The sequence below is a fragment of the Cyprinodon variegatus genome, unplaced genomic scaffold (genome assembly GCF_000732505.1).
Source record: "Cyprinodon variegatus isolate N-32 unplaced genomic scaffold, C_variegatus-1.0 Scaffold27, whole genome shotgun sequence".
In the NCBI taxonomy this organism is placed as follows: domain Eukaryota; kingdom Metazoa; phylum Chordata; class Actinopteri; order Cyprinodontiformes; family Cyprinodontidae; genus Cyprinodon; species Cyprinodon variegatus.
Window position 1 is genome coordinate 2,201,063 of NW_015150480.1, and position 19,609 is coordinate 2,220,671.

Here is a 19,609-nt window from a genome sequence, read left to right on the forward strand (position 1 = left end):
GGATTTTTTCATTAATTTCATAAATTTTTATGGGATTTCGGTGTAACAATCAACATATACCGAACCAAACCTATGTTTGCACCCAAAGCTAAAAAATATTTACTAGTGAACATAATTGTTGTGTTTTAAACTCAAAATGGAAGTTAGCAACAAAAGACATGGTCCCATCTCTGTTGTAATGTGACTACCAGCTCCAGGTTTCAATTTCAGAGGTGAATCCAATGCAGCATATAGGCCGTCCCAACGTTGCTATTTGCTGTCAAATAATGAGAAGGTGGGGATGAGATTTTTATAACTCAGGACTTTTAGTATTGAGTTATCATATTTCCATTAACACTACCTAACTAAACTAATGGTTTAAATGTAATAAAGCCTTTACTTTATTTAATGATTTGATCTTGTACAATGGAAAGACTCCATAATGTTGTTTAATGTAACATGCGCATCTTCATTAGTTATGTATAGCTTCTAATTATTATTGATGAGATTCTAGCTCATTTGGGTACAAATCTATGGCTTTTTGTTATTCTAATGATTGTTATTTACCCTCAGATCTCCAAGCCAGGGGGCTTTGGAATTTATTTTCCCTGTAAAGGCTGAAATATCTGGAGCTGCTCTAGCTACACCCACTTGTTTTTGTATCAGGAGCCTGACGAAAATCCAGTGTCCCTCCCCCCATATCATCGCCCGTCTGCTTGTATGTATAGTACTTCCCGCTCCTCCATCTGTTTTTGTCGACCCATGAAAAGGTCCTTTATAAGCTGCAGGATGCACAGTTGACATGCTCTAAGCTATGCTTCACCCAATCAAGACAGTGCAACGAACTTATGCTGAGAATCTATGGGGGCCGCGGGCTCTGTCCCCCTCCCCCAAATCCATTTCGATTATGTTGGATTTCTATCCAAGATCTTCAGTTGAAGAAGTTTTTATAACGGACATTGTCTCCATCCATTTTGACTATAAAAGCCTCCAGTCTGAATGGGCCTCAATGCTTGCCCACTGGATGATGGCTGGCTCCTGATTAACCCTGGAGTGACTAGCTAATGTCATTGAAGGAGGGCCACCTGGCTGTGAGACTGTACAGTCAGCTGCCACTGAAGGGCCAGAATAGGGGACGACCAGGTGTTGGGCTGCAGCCCCCCTAATTGTTGCCATGTAATAGCCTGCTTGACTGCACAATATAGCCCAAGGGCGAGGATTAGGGAAAAGCTGTTGCCAACACAGAAGTCTATTTTCTTCTTTGCCCAAGGTTTTTTTGTGTGAGTTTCTTTCTGTGTGCATACAAATATACATCTTCCATGACTGTCCTTCTTATCCGTTGAAATGCAGACAATGAGAAGGCTTGGTCCTTCTCCTGCCTCAGTTCCAGCCCTTTATCATCAAGACGTAGTCTACAAAATGTGTCTCTGTACAGAAGACAGGTGCATCTCGGATAGAATATCTTACAGAAGTTAATATATCCTAATTATTTGGACATTGAGCGATTCTTCATACAGCTAATAAAAGGTGTTTCTATTACCGTTTTTCTCAAAATAAGTTTTAATTTCTCATAATTCTGGAGTAATTTCATATAAATTAAATTATATATATATATATATATGAAATAACAATCATAAGAAAGACAGATTAAAAAAATTTTGTCCAGCATCAAGTCACAAAAAGTATCCATAAAGGAGCTAAGACATTCTAGTTTATTGGTAAAGACACTGTCTGTTTATACTGTATTCGTTAATATTAAAGGCCAATATTTAAAGGAAAAACTATAAAGTAAAGCTTTTTAACAAAACAAAGCACAACAGTGACAGTATTTAAAAGAAAAGCAGGGGTGCAGTAAATCATGCAATAGGGCCCCACCCAACTATTGAATGCATCTACTGTACAGTACATGGATATACTTTCACAAGGCTGAAATATATTAGAATTGTTTTAATCTATTAATTTAGGATATTTTTTTGAATTTTCTGTGAAAGCAGCAATAATAACAGCTAACAAGACATTTATATCTTAATTGCATCACTTTTTTAAACAATCTACACCAGAGGTCAAGGATTTGTGGACCGCGGTCTGGATCCGGACACACCTGGTGGCTAATCCGGACCCAACCTGATTTAAAACATTTATAAAAGTTGTCTAACTTTACTTGCGCTGCTTCTGCTGTTAACATGGTAAAGCCATCTGGAGCTTCCGGGACCCGGCTAAACGTGATACAAATTAGCCAATGAGCTGTGTCAGTCTGGGTTGCTGCTACTAGCTACAGTTATTTTATTTATATATATTTTTATTTTATTTTTTTTTTTTACTAGCTACTTTTAGACACAGCAGGCAAACCTGTGGCAAGCCGGGCGGTGGGAAAGAAGATTACAATGATTAAAAGAGAAGAGATTACAATGAGAAAAAGAGAGCAGAGAAAGTGTGGATTGCTGGAGGAAGCGTGGTGAACTAGTGAAAGAAACGTGAAATGGTGTCCTCAAAGATGACCCTGCAGATTTTGAGTATGTTTGGCTCAACCTACTGTTGTGAAGCAGGATTCTCCACCATGAACACAATAAAAAAAATAAATATCGATCCAGACTCAAAATGAGCACCTTGATGTGTGCTTGAGAATGGCTTTGTCCCCATTCAAACCCAAGTTTAAAGCCTTGCAGGGCAGCCTAAATCTCACTGCTCTCATTAAGCCAGAAAAAAGAAAGGAAAAAAGAAAAATGTCAGTTTAGGTGTTTTGTAGAAAAAATGAGTCAGGAAATTCTCTAAATACCAAACTAAAAGATTGTTGTTCTCTACTTCAAAAACAATTTAGATTTTAATTTAAAAAAACATATATTTTTTAACTTAAAATTTCGATAATAACATGGATGCATAAACACCTGCTTTTTATTTCAGTGTTGAATGCTGTTTAAAGCAATGGAATATAAGAAAAAATGTCTCTGGACCTTTACTGGTTGATGATTTTATTTTTTTTTATCCAGACCCCGCTGTTTTTTAATTGGTTACCCCTGATCTACACTTTTCGTGAGTTTTGCCCCCTTGATTAAACAATTTAAATAGCTTTACTGTCCAATTGCAACATATTAAGATGGACATAAAATGCTCACAGATGCACATAAAATGTAAACGTATATATTTTTAGTTTTTAACAATAATTTCCCCATAAATCTAGAAGCTTTAAAACCTTTTAAGATTGCTCAACCCCTTAGGGATCTGATCCTCTTAGCATTTATATTTACCCCAAATCTGATCATGTGCAACATGGTACTGATCATTATCATTCCTGCTAAATGCTTGTCATTTTGCATAAGGCCAGGCAGCCTAATTGGCACGATAAACCTTTGGTAGACAGGGCAGTGGGAGAACAGGAGGTTTTATGTCAGCAGAGATGTGAGGCATTAATGCTTGGCAGTTGTGCTGTTGCACATGCCACAAGCATCATTAAAATTTCAGAAGCTTGTTCATTTAGTTTTTAATATTTCATTAGTGCTTGTCTGAGCAGTGTTATTGTATGGTTCAAATCAGAATAATTTGCCATGACCCGAAGTTGGCTCTGTACTCTTGTAATTTAAGTGTCTGACCTGTTTTCTGGATGTGTCAAATAGATTGAAGAACACCAGGGGACTTTGATTGTTGCTATGCTATGCAGGAGACTCAAAAGGCTGAGAGTTAGTTTGTTACCTGATAAGGAGTGCTATTCCACAAATGAGATTAAAGAAATTGAATTGGCTCGTGAACATTCAGTATGATTTCAGTCACTATCTGGGTTCATCATGCCCCCCTGTGTTTCATCTGTGAATTTTTATTAAAAGTTCAAATTGAGATCAGATAGATGCTGTTGTCCTGACTCGACTCCAAACAAGTCAAATGTCAGAAGCCGAAGAGAAGAAATTACTCGCATTCACCCAAGATAGCTCATATCATTCCCACCTTTGTCACGACCTAATAATGTTTCCATCGGGCACCGACGTCCATGTCACTCTGGTGATCATCACTAACAAAAGAGACCTTCAGAGACAACTCTCACCCAGCCACTCACGGTGCTGTATCTGTTAATCTTCATCCCTATCAGCCTTTTTGTAGCTCATCTTATTATGACTTTCTGTTAGCGCACCGCAGAGGCTGGTGTGACTGTCTGGCCATAATGGGTCTGTGTTTGATTAATCACGTCGACCCTTTGTGTTTCACATCTGAGCCTGCTGTATTAGGACTCATCAATGGACGCCAGGTCCTTTGAAAATGAGATTGGTTACAGACTTGGTTCATCTAAATACATAAGACCAGTAGGCTTTGATAGTTGCCGTGTTGGACAGACCATATGAGGTCACCGTGAATCTTATGGCTGTCCATAGTGTCTGGTAAAAAACAGTGGTTTGTTGCTTCAAGCCTTATCCTCAACTATCAGGTAATACTACTGACCTCTGTGTAGGTGATTTGTTGTTTGGCAAAAAATCAATTTTTACTGTCCCCCTGAGAAACGGTAAACTGCCAGAGACTTCAGAAAATGGGTAACTACTTTTTCGGTGGAGCCCATAATTTATCCAGCATGCTAGCTCGCAGACATCAGGTTTGATCTTCAGCTGAGGCCAGCCCATGTGAAATCACTGATGGGCAGTGATGATGTCACTGGTTGAGAGTGATGTCACGACCATAACTCCCCTTCTTTCTGTCTGAATGCCAGATGGACGGCGGTAAGGTGTGGAGGTTCGAGCGTAGAAAGCTCTTGTAGCGGGAAACTGAGCCCTCAGGAGGTGTCATTAACCTGGGATTACTGTTTGACCTGACTCCTTTGGGGCTCCTGCAGCTCCAGTTATCCCAGCTCCACTAATTAGCCTACTTGTTCAAACTTTCTGAAAGCAGCTATTTCTTTGAAACCTCCGCTGTCATCCAAGTCTACACTTACCCTGAAAATGGACACGCAGACACCTCCATTCATCATAATGCATTTGTGACACATTCATACATTTTCTGTGCTACTGCTAAAGCTGTCTCTGCCCCCCCCAAAAAAAGCTGTTTAATGAGACACCAAGGGCTGAGTAGCTGCTATATAAAATGGGACACACACACGCACGCACTGCACAATCACCCTAGTTGCTGGTTTCTGTCATACATGCTCTCACTTTATCCATCTCAATCTGCTGTTCCTTACCACTCTGCCATTATTCCTCCAGCCAGCTTTATTGCCACATTCACTCTCTGGCCGTGTCTATCTTTCTCCCTGTGTCTCTCCATCTAAATTTCTCTCTGTTCTTGCCCATAATCACCTCACACCTCCGAGGGCCTCTGCTGAGACGAGCTTCACACCTCAGCCCTCGCTGTGACAACAGGTACCGGTGGCACTCACTGCTCGGCCTCTCTCCAATCAACACCTGCTTGGCTTTATCTCTTTTTCTTTCCTTCCTCTTTTCCATCTTTCCCCCTCCCTCATTTTATGTCTCCTCCCTATTTCCCCTTCACTTAAATCCCTTGTTTTTATGGCTTGACCAGTGCCCCCCACCTCTTCTGTAACTCCAGTTTCCTATTATTTGCTGTACATTCCCACTACACTACCGGTGCATACGGTGCCTTGCAATGTTGCTACCTCTAAAACTTTTTCTATTTTTTGTATTTATTACACATACTTTAAATGGTTAACTGAGAATGTATTGATCAGACAAACACTAAGTAGTGTCCTACAACAAAAAAATCCCATGCATGATTTGCAAATTATTTGTTGCCCCTTTATGGTGAGAACCCTAAATGAAATTTTGTTAAACCAATTAGTTAAGCTAATTGGTAAATAGACTTCATCAGTGTCTAATTTAAGCTCTATTAATTCAGCTGTATCATAAAATTTAAAGGAAGGTTAGGTGATAAAAACAGTGTCCCAAGCTCTAAACATCTCACAAAGTTCTCTGCGGTCCATCATGACTTAAACCGAAAGCTTAACTGCAAACCTACTGAGGCATTGCCATCCACCTCTACTACTGCAGAGATCTACAAGTCAGGTGGTAAAATCTTTTGACGGAACAACTATTGTTCAAAGAGTGCACAAGTCTGGGGTTTTATGGAAGAGTAGCAAAAAAAAAAAACAATTGTTGAAATAAAATCCCAACCCAGTTGTATCTGTAGTTTTGCAAACCATGTAGAGGATGTAAAAACATGTGACACTATTCATCCCATGTTTAGGTGAAACCAAAATAATTTTTTTCTTATTTACAAAACAATTAGTGTGGCATTGGCGATCACTCTGAAAAGACCATGTTGAAAGACATGGAGAGTTAGAATTTTCTTCTAACACATTATAAATGTCATAAATGTATTGTTCTATACATGTAAAAATTCTCCCAACCTTTTATGAATTTGATGTGAGACTAGAATCAAATTTGGGTTTCAATTATCCTGTTTTACGATCAGTATTTTTGCTAGTTTAGAGACTTTGTTACTGTATTTAGCGACTTTTCAGGACTCTTTATCTACTTTCTTCCCCCCAAAAAAAAAACAATAGTGACATATCCCGTGACTTTTTCCTGTTTTGTTGGAGACATTGGTGACAACACGTAGAGCACCAATTGCTCTGAATTTATTGTCTTCTGTGAACAGTTAGTAAAGGAGCCCATCCCTCCATCAAAGCACAGGGACTCCGATGCAGCAGCTGCAGCCTGCGTCTGCAGTCAGAGAGCAGAGCGACTCTTCTATTCTTGCCCATTGAACATGATTCACGCATGCGAGAAGCTTCCACCTATTTTTTTAGTTACGTTTCTACTTTACATAGTCTTTAAGTTAAGCTTTGTGGTTGCAGTATCATGCTCTTGGGATATTTTTCTTTCTTCAGCAGAGAAATAAAGTGCAAAAGAAAGGAAAACTTTCAAAGGCTGCAGAAGACTTTAGATTTTCATGTTTTGAGGTCCACCATCCAGCAGGGAAAAACATGACCCCTACACCAAGAGTTACAGTCGGATTATTTAAATCTAAGCATAGTTGTTTGTTAGAACGACCCAGTCAGAGTCTAGACCTGAATTCTGTTGAGAATGTGGTAAGATTTCAAAATTCATAATAACCAGATTAGCTAATTCCTAAAAAAAAACTCCCAGCTGGCAAAAGGGGAATTCAAATATGGGCACACAGAATGCATGCTGCAGTTCAGGTTCTTTTCTGGAAAGCATTTTGCAGCTCTGTGTATTGTTTTCCTTCTATTTTATGATTATTTACTACTTTGTGTTTGTGTTATAGCCTTACAAAATATGAAAAGGTTCAAGTGGCTCAGAGTACTTTCTGCAAGCCACTGTGCGTATCTCATGCATTACTGCATGAAGTCCTTTGCAATTATAATTTTAAAGCTAAATAGTTTTTGTCTGATATCTAGGTTGGCGGGTAAGTTCTAAGTTTTTGTTTCACACAGAGACTGTAGATAATACGCTTATTAAGAGAGAAACACTTCTGTGTTTCAGTCAGTTTGCACTGGCACCCCAAAGTAACCAAGCAGCCCACCACCACCTCCACATCTCTTCCTCTTAACAGGCCAATTACATGACCACTTGGAGTCGATGGCACTATGAGCTACTCCTGAGGCCCTCTCCTTACCAAGGTCAAGCTGATTGGCCCAGGTTAATGGGCAGATGTGGAGACTGACAGTGAGGGGGTCAGCCGCACAGAGGAATCCTCCCCATCATCTCTCATCTGTCCCTCTCCACAACAAGAGCCCCTTCTCCTAGAAGCGCATCAACAAACAGCATTAACCTTGGCTGTGCTGCGGAGGCAGGAGGGCCATCCACAGGCTTTGTCCATGTGTAGAAGTCCTAGTTTGGTTTTCTTGGCTAGGTCATTTTCATGTTAAGTTCACTGATTAAATAGACCAGTCTATTTTTTGAGTTCTGTTGCCTAAAGCAGTGTCAGCAATCAAGAATTAATCTGCAGTCTTGGCCACCCTTCAATTTCCTCACTTTCTTTTCAACAACATTTTTTCTAATCAAGCCAAATGTTCTTAGCATTACGGAGTGCTCTTTTAAAATTTAGCATGATTGAAAATACAATCAGACCGCAAGCGATAGAGGTAGCAGAAGCAGCTAGTTTACATGCAAAGTCTATGGTTCACCTGCATCAGTGATCCTGCACCACATTTCGAGCAGCAGGAGCAACGCATCTTGACGCATTGAAGCAGCCGAAGCAGCGCCTCATGAGCATCTGAGGTGTGGGACGCGTTGCACAAGCAGCTGCTGGAGTTGGAAAAATTTAACTTTTGCTGCTTAACGTGCCACATTAACCAATCAGATAAGCTGATCTGGGAGGTGGCAGGAGACAGACACAGCACAGCTGATGCAAATCGCTTTGATCACTCAACTGAAACAGTTTATTAATGCTCAAAATAACTTTAAATGTTGAAACCTGCCAGAAAAAGATGTACACTTTTATTATTCTAGTGCCTGCAGTTTTAATTACGTACATGTAAAACTCCTTCCAGCCACTGCGAACATTAGCAGAAAACCTAGAAGAGGTGACCGGGCCAGAGGCTGCCGTTGTAGGGGATTCCCCGTGACAGCGCTCCGAGCAGCTCGGACATCGAAATAATATTTGAAGGCAGGATCGTAACCTTGATGAACTGACTGCAGAGATTTCAGAGATTTCAGGTTGACTTTCTCACCTAAAAACATATTAAAACTACTGGACGCGCTTTAGGAGCGTCAAAGCTGCCTTTGAGGTGCGTCTGTCCTTAATGTGTACAAGCATCAAAAATGAAATAGCAAAAGCTTTTTTGCTGCTTCCAGCACTTGCAGTCTGAACTTAGCACAAGACATTTGAGATTTAAGAAGAGGAAGCAGTCACTCTCCTTGTACCCATCATCCGATTTCTGTTGAAGGGAAGCAGAGAGAAAGTGTTTAGATATCAATGTGGAGGATATAGAGACCCAGTACTGCTTAATCTAATTTGGATTTCCACCTCTCCTCTTTGCTTCTGTCTTGGATAATTTAGTTTAGGATCTGACACTTGCTTAAGGCAACACTACTTTATTTTCATTACTGGTCGACAAATTTGTGCTTTAATCTGAACTGTCTTGCAACTAATGGGTACAGTTAAGTTAGATAATTGCTACAACAGATTTGCAACTAATAAACAATTACTTATATTTACAAGTCATAATACACATAATATTTTAGTTTTTTTACTACTATTTTCTACAATTTTTCTACTGCTATGGTGCCCAAAGTGATTGGAGTGTGAGAACAAAAACAAGGATCCTTCCACCAATAGTTCTGAAAAAAGCAAGGTTTCTGCAGCTCCTCATACCCTTAGAATTGTAAAATTAGCATAAGTTACAGTGATCCGTGGGTTCTCTGGCCATCTTCTTACTAACACCCTCATCTTTTTGGTGTGAATGAAATTTAGTGTTTAAACAAACATGTTTTGGTTTTGAGCCCTCACACTGGTCTTTGTTTTAAAGCCATGGTGCATAATCATCCCTGCTGGCTGTGCATGTGTGCATGAAGGTTCAATTTGTTTTAAATGTGTTGAGTGTGTGTCAGAGGCCAATGATGGTGTGAGGACTTTTGTCAGCAGGGAGACAGAGGAGCACAAAGACTCAGGCTGGTCTGATTGTCAGGATGCTTCTCTCCAGAGAGACAGTAGTTCAGAGGTCAACCCAGGCTCCTTTTCCCCCCCCAAACTGTTTGTGTAAATGGGATGTTTGTGTGTCTCTCGGTCGTGTCTGTTTACATACTTACGCTTGTGTGTGAGCATTTCTTGGTTTCTGCCTTTGCTCAGTTATTTACAGCGCAAAAAGACTTGAAAATATAGAGTGCTTTCAGAACAGGGATCTGTGGAAGGTAAGAGAACAAGGTGAGAAAACTGAGATCATGTAGAATGGTAGTGATTGGCTGATGGGATCCAGCAGGGATGGGGCAGCCTTCTAATGAAGAGCCATCTGAGGCCTCTATTCACCTTGAACATGGGCCACTGCAGCTGCCCTGACCTTGGCTTTGATCCACAAAGACGCTTGACCCCCACCATTCCCCCAGAGCTACCTCCCTGCCATCTGGACAGCACAAATGCATATGTATACAGAACGTGCACACTCCCCTAGATGCATATTTATGTACACGTACATTGTTCCAGATTCACCCTCACACACACATATGGCTTCACAGGTAGGCTTAGTGAAACTGACACTTTCTGCTAAACCTACCAAGAACACAAAAGCTACACCCAGAAGGCGATTATGTACAAAACAGATGTTTTTAAGTATGCACGCCACCAACAATGTGTCAGTGTTGGTAGTGTATAGATGCCTGGGACACCAGAATGGAGTCCCCACAGATGAACCCATTCCTGGAGAACCTGGGAATATAAATGAGGCAAGCCCAAATCCAGCAGCACCCATAGCACGATCTTCCAGATTAGCCTGGTCCCTCCACTATTCCCCTGGTCATTATTCAAATCCCAGCTGAACCCAGGCCTTGTTTAGCCCCACCCATCTTTTTATCGCTACGTCTTTCATCCCAGTACGTAACCTTATAGGGAGCCGTTTCCACCCCATTTTTAAATGCAGGTGACATAAACCAACTTTCTCTACAACTCAAACCTGGGAGTATTTTTTTCCTTGTTACTGTGCTGGTGGTTCCCACACTACATAGACATCACGTTGGTTTCTCTCTCCTCCCCCTAATAGGAATGCAGCCACTTGGAACATCAGGGTTCCTTGGAAATTCCCAAAGTGGTGCAACAGTCTTCCATCCAGTCCAGCTGTTAATGGCAGTTATGTCACAGGTGACTTGAGTTGCAGTCCATCTGTGGGAATGTAGACAACTGAGTCCTTGATGAGGATTTCATCGGGAAAAAGCAATTTTTCCAAAAATAAAATGGAGATATTTACACTGAGCTCTGGTTATTTGAGATTTACCTGTTTGGTCCCACCGCTCATGTACACATTCATATTTTAATGGAAAAGTAGGTCAGAATGAGCAGACCTGGTGTCCATACTGTAGCTTGGACATAGCCTCTGCGTCATTGCTCTGGATGTGCCCCTTGATTCGGTTACTGCGAGGAGACGGCAGCAGCTGTGCATTTGCAGTAGAACAAGCTGTGCCCATGGATTAGTAATTAGGACAAAATAAAAGGAGTGGGAGAGAGAAGGCATGATTACTACTTGATGAGCATCAGGTCAAATTTCTTTGCAGCTATTTTTTTTTACCAGCACATATCATTGAACATTAACTTGAGTGAACATGATTATTCCCTGTGCTTTCACCCATCTGAAAAATACCTTGTATTATTTTTCATTTCTTACCAAGCTTTCTCCTCCAGTGTGCATCTATTTTCTCCCATTTCTTGATTACTCTATTATCTTCATTTTGTTCTTATTATTTTAGTTTCTCTCTCTCTCTCCCTTGCTGTCTGTAATCCATTTGTCTAACTTACAAAGAGGGCAGCGGAAGGAAGTAGTGGAGGAGAGGCGTGTGTCAGAGTCAGAGAGCGTCTGCTCCAGCTGGAGTCAATATTTGCTTTAGGAATCTCAATAACAGGCCCACAGTCATCTGCATCTCTGATAATGGACCGCCATATGGCTCTGTTGACCCACGCTGTGCTGGGGCTCTCTCTCTCTGTCCCCATCCCTTCTTGTTTTTCATTTATTGGCTTTCTTGCAAGTTGTTTCATCAAAACCATTTCTTCTGTATTTTTTATTTTTTTGCCTTTACTTATCACCTCTCTAGGTACATTTTGTTATTTTTCCTACTAACTCCTTTTCTGTCCGCCCATCATCCACTAAACCCTGGACATGACCCACCACACTGAGCTGTGACCCGTGTTACCATAGCAGCAGGGCCTGGGATGCCCACTCTTTGTCCAGCACAGTTTCCAGCAAGTGACAGAAAACAGTGACGTTGCATGTCTGCAAGAAGGATAAAGAGCACATTAGGAAGTGCTTTTACATGCTTAAAGTCATGCTGCTCTCCTGTGAGGAACAATCAATTAGTCACACCATATTGTTTGGCAGCTTTTAGACCTTTCATATAAAGGATATATACTTTTTAGTATTGTCATTCTTCTGCTTTGTTCTTTGAAGAGTAAAATATGAGCTTATCTTTGTTGTCTTGATCTTCAAATTGTATATTTTTCTCAAACATCTTTTTATGATCTAAATAGCCTTTAAAGGCTTTCTCTATGTAGACATTTGACTTTCACTTTTGACATTCTTACCATGCTTTGTACTTTTAAAGCATTCATACTACAACCACATGCTGCAGCATAATAAGGTAATTTATTTTTTGTAGGTGATTACCATGGCACCACCTGATTTAACCCATTGATTTTTCTTTTGATTTCCTTCACATTAATATTTTTTTCTCAACATTTTGCTATGAAGGTCAGATAAGTAGAGCTAATGGCTAGCAGCTGCCCTGTTATCCAAATCTTAAATCTAAGACGTGGGTCGCTACTCCAAGGTTCAGATTTACTTCTCAGCAGATTCCCTGAAAAATAATGGACAGATAATTGTTAGTAGGTTTGCTGTTTCTTTGAAATCTTTACCCAGCTTTAAACTAATAAGTAATTTTTTTTACTTAGCATCCTTGTCAAACCTTTGGTTATTAGTCTGATTCCACTGGTGACATTTGATTGTTAATTGAGCTGCATAAAAATGTTTTTGGCTCAATGTTATGGATTTAAATCAGTAAAATGCTAAAAAAAAAAAAAAAAAAAACTGCACCTTCTTGCTTCTTCATGATGCAGAGTTGTTGTTTCATAATATTCATGTAGATGGATGAATATTCCTGCCAGGCTGTGTATGTTTTTATTAATAGTGTCAGTTAAAAGTAGAGTGGAGACTCCTTTGTCACTTTTGACCCTGCGTCCAGATTTTGTCGGTTACCCTGAACAGCTTGGCTATCATACCCGCTGGTGTGTCTCTGCACAGGTGTCTGTCATCCCTGCTCCGCCACGGTTCCCCTCAAAGCCATTGGTCATGGCTTTATTGGCCCCTGCTGTGGCGGCATGTGCCCACCGCAGGCTTCTTGCCCAGTGACTGTCTTGTCCTATCTATCTAACCCAGACCAGCGCCTCTCGGCCCAGTCCAGCCTATCTCAGCTTACCCTGCTTCATCCTTGGCGTTCGCTCCAGCCGAGTTTCACTCAACCCAGGCAATCATAATGAGACGGGGGAGGAGGGCATCAGCGTTCGATAAATAGCTTTGTGTGTTTGAGAGTTCATGCGTTCGTCAAGCAATTTGTCAGGCATTGTTTGAGTAGAAAACACGGTCACAGAGAATAGTCCGACTCATTCTCGGATTTTGCTCACCCACACATTGTTAAATCTCAGGGTACTTACAGTCATCATGGCATCAAATAGTCCTTTTTACCCCAATGATTTCCCACACCATATTTTATCCCACACTTTCCTCCATTCCACAACAGACCTAGTAGGATGTATCCATGATAATCATATGATAATGGCTATCAGAATGTTTTTCCACCCTCACCCAGAGGCCATTTTGCAGGCTTATTTATCTATTTATTTATTGGAGTTTCCCAATTCCAAATCCAGCCATCCATCCTGCATGCTGGCTGCCCAGGCCTCAGTCACTGCTTGTCACTCTGAATTTCAAATGGCTCCAATTTTCCCCCTGATGGCACGGAGAAGTGGCAGGCAGCACATCGGGGAGGGTGGTCCTAGACATGCTGCCTGCAGCAGGGGTTCTATTAGAGAGAGGCAAGGGATGCGAGTAGGGAGAGGAGAGCTTTTCAGCATCCCGCCAGCATTGATGTATTCTTTTTTTTATGATTATTTTGGAGACTGCATTCTCATCTGTGGCTGTGTGGCATGGCTGATTGTTCCATTTTTGCTCCTGGCTGGGATGATGATAGTGGAGCTGTCCGGTCCAGCAAAGCTACCTCATACTCTCAGTGGTTTTATTTAGCAACTATTGGACAGCTTAAATGACTTAAATAACCATAAGTCAGATAGTCCAACTAATGTTTAAAATAAGAAAACATGTCAGTAAAGTTTATTATTTCTGAGGAGGAATTTCTAACCTTTCCTGAAACTAAAAAGGAACTGTATATCTTAATGGACACTAAAGGTTTAACTGTTGTCATAGGGACTGATCACTTCTGATATTAATGGACGAGTGTTTGCCTTCTGTTAATGGGCCAAATTAAGCCATTGCAGACCAAGCCTAGTTTATTAATAAGCAAGAGCAAATAAGAAATATGACACAAATGTAAACAATACACTGTGTTTGACTGAGTTAAAATGTAACTTGACTGTTTTTCCAGTAACAAATGAGGTAATTAAAAACATGACACTTATCTAAAGTCTTTTTTTACCATCTAAATGAAACATATTCGACTCTTGGTCTTGTATGAGAAGGGAGAGAGTATGATGGAAGAAAGGTGGAAGTGAAATTTTCTGTTTTTTAAGAGAATCTCAGGTTTCATCAGGATTCATCACATTGTAGCCCCTAGCTTTTGTTCCTTCATGAGGTCAAGAGCAAGAAGTATGTTTGTTCCAAAGAACCTCTGGAGGGCTGTGCTGATTCTGAGCTGCTTTCTGGAGGTTTTTATATGGCAGAAACAAACATGGATGACGCTCGTCAAATTGGGACTACAGCCTTTCGAAAAAGAACTGCAAAAAATCCAAGTTACACAAATGTAACAAAAGGCTGAAGTTCTCCATTGCACAAACCAAAACCTATGAGGTGTAACACAGAGAACAGGGGTGGTCTGTGAAAGTCATTTGTGCCAGTGGGAGACCTCAGGCAACATGGAGGAAATGGGGGAGATTGTGGGCTTTTAAAATTAAATTCTTTAAAAACGGTTGTGTAATGTTAAAAGGTTTGTTTGAACAATTAAAAGGTCGTAAAAATTTGGTTGATACAATTTTATAAAATGGTGCAATTACAGTAATATTTCTTTTAAATCCTTGTGAAAGAGATTCCAAATCACAATGGATTTAATTTCTCGTAAAAATAAAGGTAAAATAAAAATAAAAAATCTTCATAATCTTTGGGTGATATATTGCAGAAAATATACTTTCTTGTCATTAATTCCTTGTTTTACCTCGATTAACATTAAGGCAAAGACTTTAGGCAAACAAAAAAAAAATCTTTTAAGTCATACATCAGTTTTTTTTACGATTTTTTAACCAATAACTAGGGCTGCGGTTCTTTTATAGAGGGGGGAACAGGTGGCACCGATATTGCATCCAAACAGCCTCTTCAAATATAGTTTGGATAGAAAATGTTTTTAACTTATGGTGCTGGTGTAGGTTATATTCATTTTGCTTTGTCTAAAACTGAAATAAACCTTTTTTATTGTCATTTTACAAAAAAATATATAGTTTTAGTCTCTAAGAACTGTTTTGTAAAAAGCTCAAAGTGTGCACCAGGTGCTTTTGTTTTCTTCTCCTACTCGTCACGTTTGCTCCTTTAACGAGGCATCGCCAGCTACGAGGAGAGAGCACTCTACTTGGAAGCCATTGTCCAGAACCACAGAGAGGTCATGACCTTTGAAGACTTCGCTTCGCAGGTCTTCTCCCCCTCCCCTGCCTATTCAGCGAGCGGGACAGGTGAGAAATAAACATCTCATTGCTGCTGCATCATTTGTCCTCTTTTCTTTCTTCATTTGTTTTCTTACCTCCCTCTCCACATTAGTCTCCCCTCCTTCAAAACACACCTGTTTGCCCCCTTTCTCCCTCCCCTCCTCTCTTCTTCAACGCCTACGCCACTGATGAATATCAAACAACAAGCCCTGGCTCTTCATGCGCTCCGACTGACTTCAAACACACTGCTTTCTCCACTTCCTCAAGCCCCACTCACACTACTTTGTTCATCCTTTTTTTTTCCAATCTGCATCTTTCCATGCAATTACTTGCCCCATGAATATAAGCAGCCTCTTAAATGCCAGTTGCAGAGTGCCTGTTTGTGTTTGTCTGTGTGTGTGTTTCCTCATGAGCTCAGTCACTAACACTTAAAAGATCTGACCGACAAACAGCAGCCCGCGGATGTCAGCACAGCCCTCTTATCAGTCCATGATGAATAGAATGGAAAACGTGTCTTATCTTGTTCTTCCTCCTTGTAGCAGCTCTGATCGATCTGCAGCAGCACTGAAATCAATACTAGATTGCACTTTTCTACTCTATTGGATCCCAACACACATTCTGTTTTGACAAGGAAAGCACTTCACAATACCACACCACAGATGCCTTGTCGTTTCCAGATATGTCAGGGCTTATACTTATTAACGGTGCTTTAGCGTGCATGCGGTGTGTTTACTGTGAGTGTAGACAAGTGAAAATTAACTGCGGCCTATTTTCCAGCGTTTCCATCTGTGTGTCGGACTTTAGATAGGAGCAGGTGTGACATTCAGGCAGGCAAGAAGTTGTCATTCACATTTCCATACCGCTGCCCGCTCCTTCCTGCAGAGGTGTCAAATCTCCTTCGGCAACAAGAGAGAAAAAAATACCCACACATTAAAGCTAAAACACATTTCTCTACACTGTTAGATTTATTTAGTGCTGTATTTCAAATTGCTTTTATGTTTATGTTCCGATACTTAGACACAAATGATGTTCTTTTACGTAAAAACATTTTAAAAATAGTTAAATTGCTGCTTATGTCAGTTTAGAAATATTCTGCTGTTTGTTCTTTTTATACTTCAAAAAATGAGGGGTTATCATGCATTTTTCCCCTAAATTACTTTATTCTTATAAAATAAGAATGTTGAATTATCCCATTTCTTTTTCCTTGTGTTTAATTTAATAAGCAATGCAAATCTATGCCGTACCGTTGTGATCACTGTGAGGAAACAACAGTAATCTTGTTAACACTAAGGAGATATTCTCTTAAAGTAAAGAAGAAAAAAGAAGAAAGGGCTAAGAGCAGAGCCACTTTGGCAAGAACCAAAATATCTTGACCACATGGGTGGATCACTGGGTCTCCCAAGCTAGACATCCGAAGATGCAATTTGAAGGAAACTTTGTGAGTCTGTGTTTGTATGTCCTCAGGCTATAAATGCTGTCAATGATTAGCTCTTGGTAATACCTGAAGAGTCTTTGTTATATGAAGCAAACAAGTGAGTTTCTAAATATAGATGATAAATGATGATTTCCTTTATTAATGTAAAAATGCTGGGGTGACTCACTCTTTGTAGAAAAGCAGCTGCCACCAGGCGTTTAGAGAAACTGGGGTTTTTGTAGTTGTTGAAGGATTTTGTTTCTCTTCCCTTTGAAATGTTTTCTTTTACAGTCAGATTAACATCGTTTTTTACATCTCAGTGGGATTCTAGTTTTCAACTTTGACTAGGCCGCTTCAAAATCTCCTTTTTTTCTCCTTTTTTTAGGATGTGTTGCTCATCTCACATACTGATAAGAGGAAATTCTCCTTCATGGTTTTCTGGTTGAGGCCAGATTTTCTGGGTTTTCCAGTTCAGCCTAAGACTTTTACTCTACCTCTACCATCTTTAACTGTGGATATGAGGTTATTTTTGTGTTTTTTGTTGTTTTTTTCTTTGTTTAATGTTGGTAGTTTTGCATTAGATGCACTTCATCCTTAAAGTTTAACCATTTTCTCAGTTAATGGAATATTTTTCCAAAATCTTTAGAATTGGGTCTTTTTTTTTGTCTGCAGTGGTTTTAACCTTTGAAATCTTCCATAGATTCCATTTCTGCCCAGCCTCTTTCTTAATTTTCAATTATAAACCTGAGCTAAACTGAGGTCTTCCGTGCTTAATGTGCTGTTTTGTGTTTTGTGACCTCCCGGCTTTATTAGCGGACAGCTTCTTGGTTCATTCTGTGGAATGCCGACCTTTCCTGGGCCTTTCTTGATGAATTTCTTTTGATCCAGACATAATCTGTTGATTATTCAGATCTGTTAGCCCTTCTCATGATATCAGACAGGCTCTAATTAACTGATCGCTGGGTTCTCTGAAGCTCTTGATTAACTAGGAAAAAGGAGTTATTCACCGTTGATCTGTGATTGTTCGTGTAGGGACATATTTTGGCAAAGTTTTTTCCTTTAATAATTAAATCATCATTTTAAAATAGCATTTTTATTTACTCAATGTCTCTTTTTTGGGGTTATTATTATTTTTTTTAATGATCAGAATATTTTGACTATAAAAGGACAAGGATAAGAAAACATCTTTAGAAGAACAGTGTAATTCCTTGCTGTCGATGTATATCCAAGTACAAAACACACATGGGAACAAAAGTTGACCAGCTTGAGATGTTGACTTCTTAATCTACAGAACTCTACACTATTCCAGCCTTATAAGATTGTATATAATTTAATTGAACTGTGTTTGCTGGCTGACTGCTTCGTTTCCCTCTACCCACCAGTGCTACAGCTCTCAGTTACTTTTAATCAGGCAGGGCTGTGTTTATACGCAACTTTGTCCTCCCCATCTGCTTTCTGTCCATTCTGCTTTGGCTGCCATTGCTGCCACTAACATGTCATCCATCCTCCATGACAGCGTGCAGGCGTTGGCCGGGGATGGCTTGGGACATGGAGTACCCCTGGGCCAAGCTGGACTGTAAGACTGCCTGTTTCCTTCATATTTGGCATGGCGATCAGCCCATTAACATCCACCACTCAGCACTTAGTTTTACTCCGATCCTGATATCATCAGATCACTACAGCCTGCGCTTAATTCATGTTAATGCATCCAGGTTTTGAATCCAGCCACAGGTCCTGCATGCTGAATTGGGCACCGTGAATAATACCCTTACCAGGAGAATATGGCATATACATGGTGACATGCAGAACTATTCATACCCCTTAAAACGTTTTTATGTTTTTTCACATTTCTGCTACAAAGCTTAATGCATTTTATTGAGGGTTTGTGTGACTATGGAAGAAAAGTGTTAAATTTCAACCGTAAGTTCTACTTCGTAAAATCCCTGTTTGCTGCAACTTCAGCTGCAAGTTCATGTAGGATACGTCTCTATCAGCTCTGCAGACGTATCGCTCTGGTTGCACATAGATTTTCTTTTAAAATCAGTGTTTAAAGTCTTGCAAGTTCTCAATTAGAATTAGGACTGGACTTTGGGCCATTCGAATATGTGAAAATGGTTTGATAATTGTATGTTTAATATAATTTACCTGCTTTAAGGTGAACTTCTGTCTCGGTTTCATAGGTTGTGCAGCAATGATGTGTGAGTGGCAGATTCTGCTGTCAGTTGCATTAGATTTTATAAGGAGGTAGCAAAATAAAGGGAGGTGGTTGCAGGGTTTTTTGCTTAAGCTCTTAATAGTACTGAGCCCCTAAAGGGACACTGAAGAAAAAAGGAAGAAAAAAAAAAACTTTCTAGTGCAAACCAAATACTTTTTTTAACTTTTAATCAATTTTCCAGACATTTTGTATACACCCATCTATATCCATTCGGTTGACTAGTCATTTGCAGGTGTGTTTGAATGAATGTCACAGCATACATTTTGCCGAAATAGACCACAGGACACAAGGATACGGTTTAAGTGACGTTCAGACAGAACATAATAGGGATGTCTTACAAGCAATGCAGCAATTTCTTTGTATGGTGCCCAAACTGAAAATATAGCCTAATTAGTTAATGTACATGAACCTTAATGAACACGGTTGTCTAAAATACTCATATGATCATGCAAGAAAGTATCTGGTTCGCCTAACAACTTTTTTTTTTT

At 40.0% G+C, this 19,609-nt stretch overlaps 1 protein-coding gene across 6 annotated transcripts in view; it reads left to right on the forward strand.

Annotated features, from left to right (window-relative positions):
• Positions 1–19,609, forward strand: part of ralgapa2 (Ral GTPase activating protein, alpha subunit 2 (catalytic)) — a 147,679-nt gene that overhangs the window by 120,785 nt on the left and 7,285 nt on the right. For 4 of the 6 annotated variants that reach the window (XM_015396705.1, XM_015396727.1, XM_015396742.1 and 1 more), the window contains one exon: positions 15,398–15,519. In XM_015396705.1, the coding sequence (XP_015252191.1) occupies positions 15,398–15,519 (122 nt within the window). Of the gene's footprint in view, positions 1–15,397; positions 15,520–18,422; positions 18,483–19,609 lie in introns of all 6 variants that reach the window. The other 2 variants (XM_015396711.1, XM_015396719.1) reach the window with 1 other exon arrangement.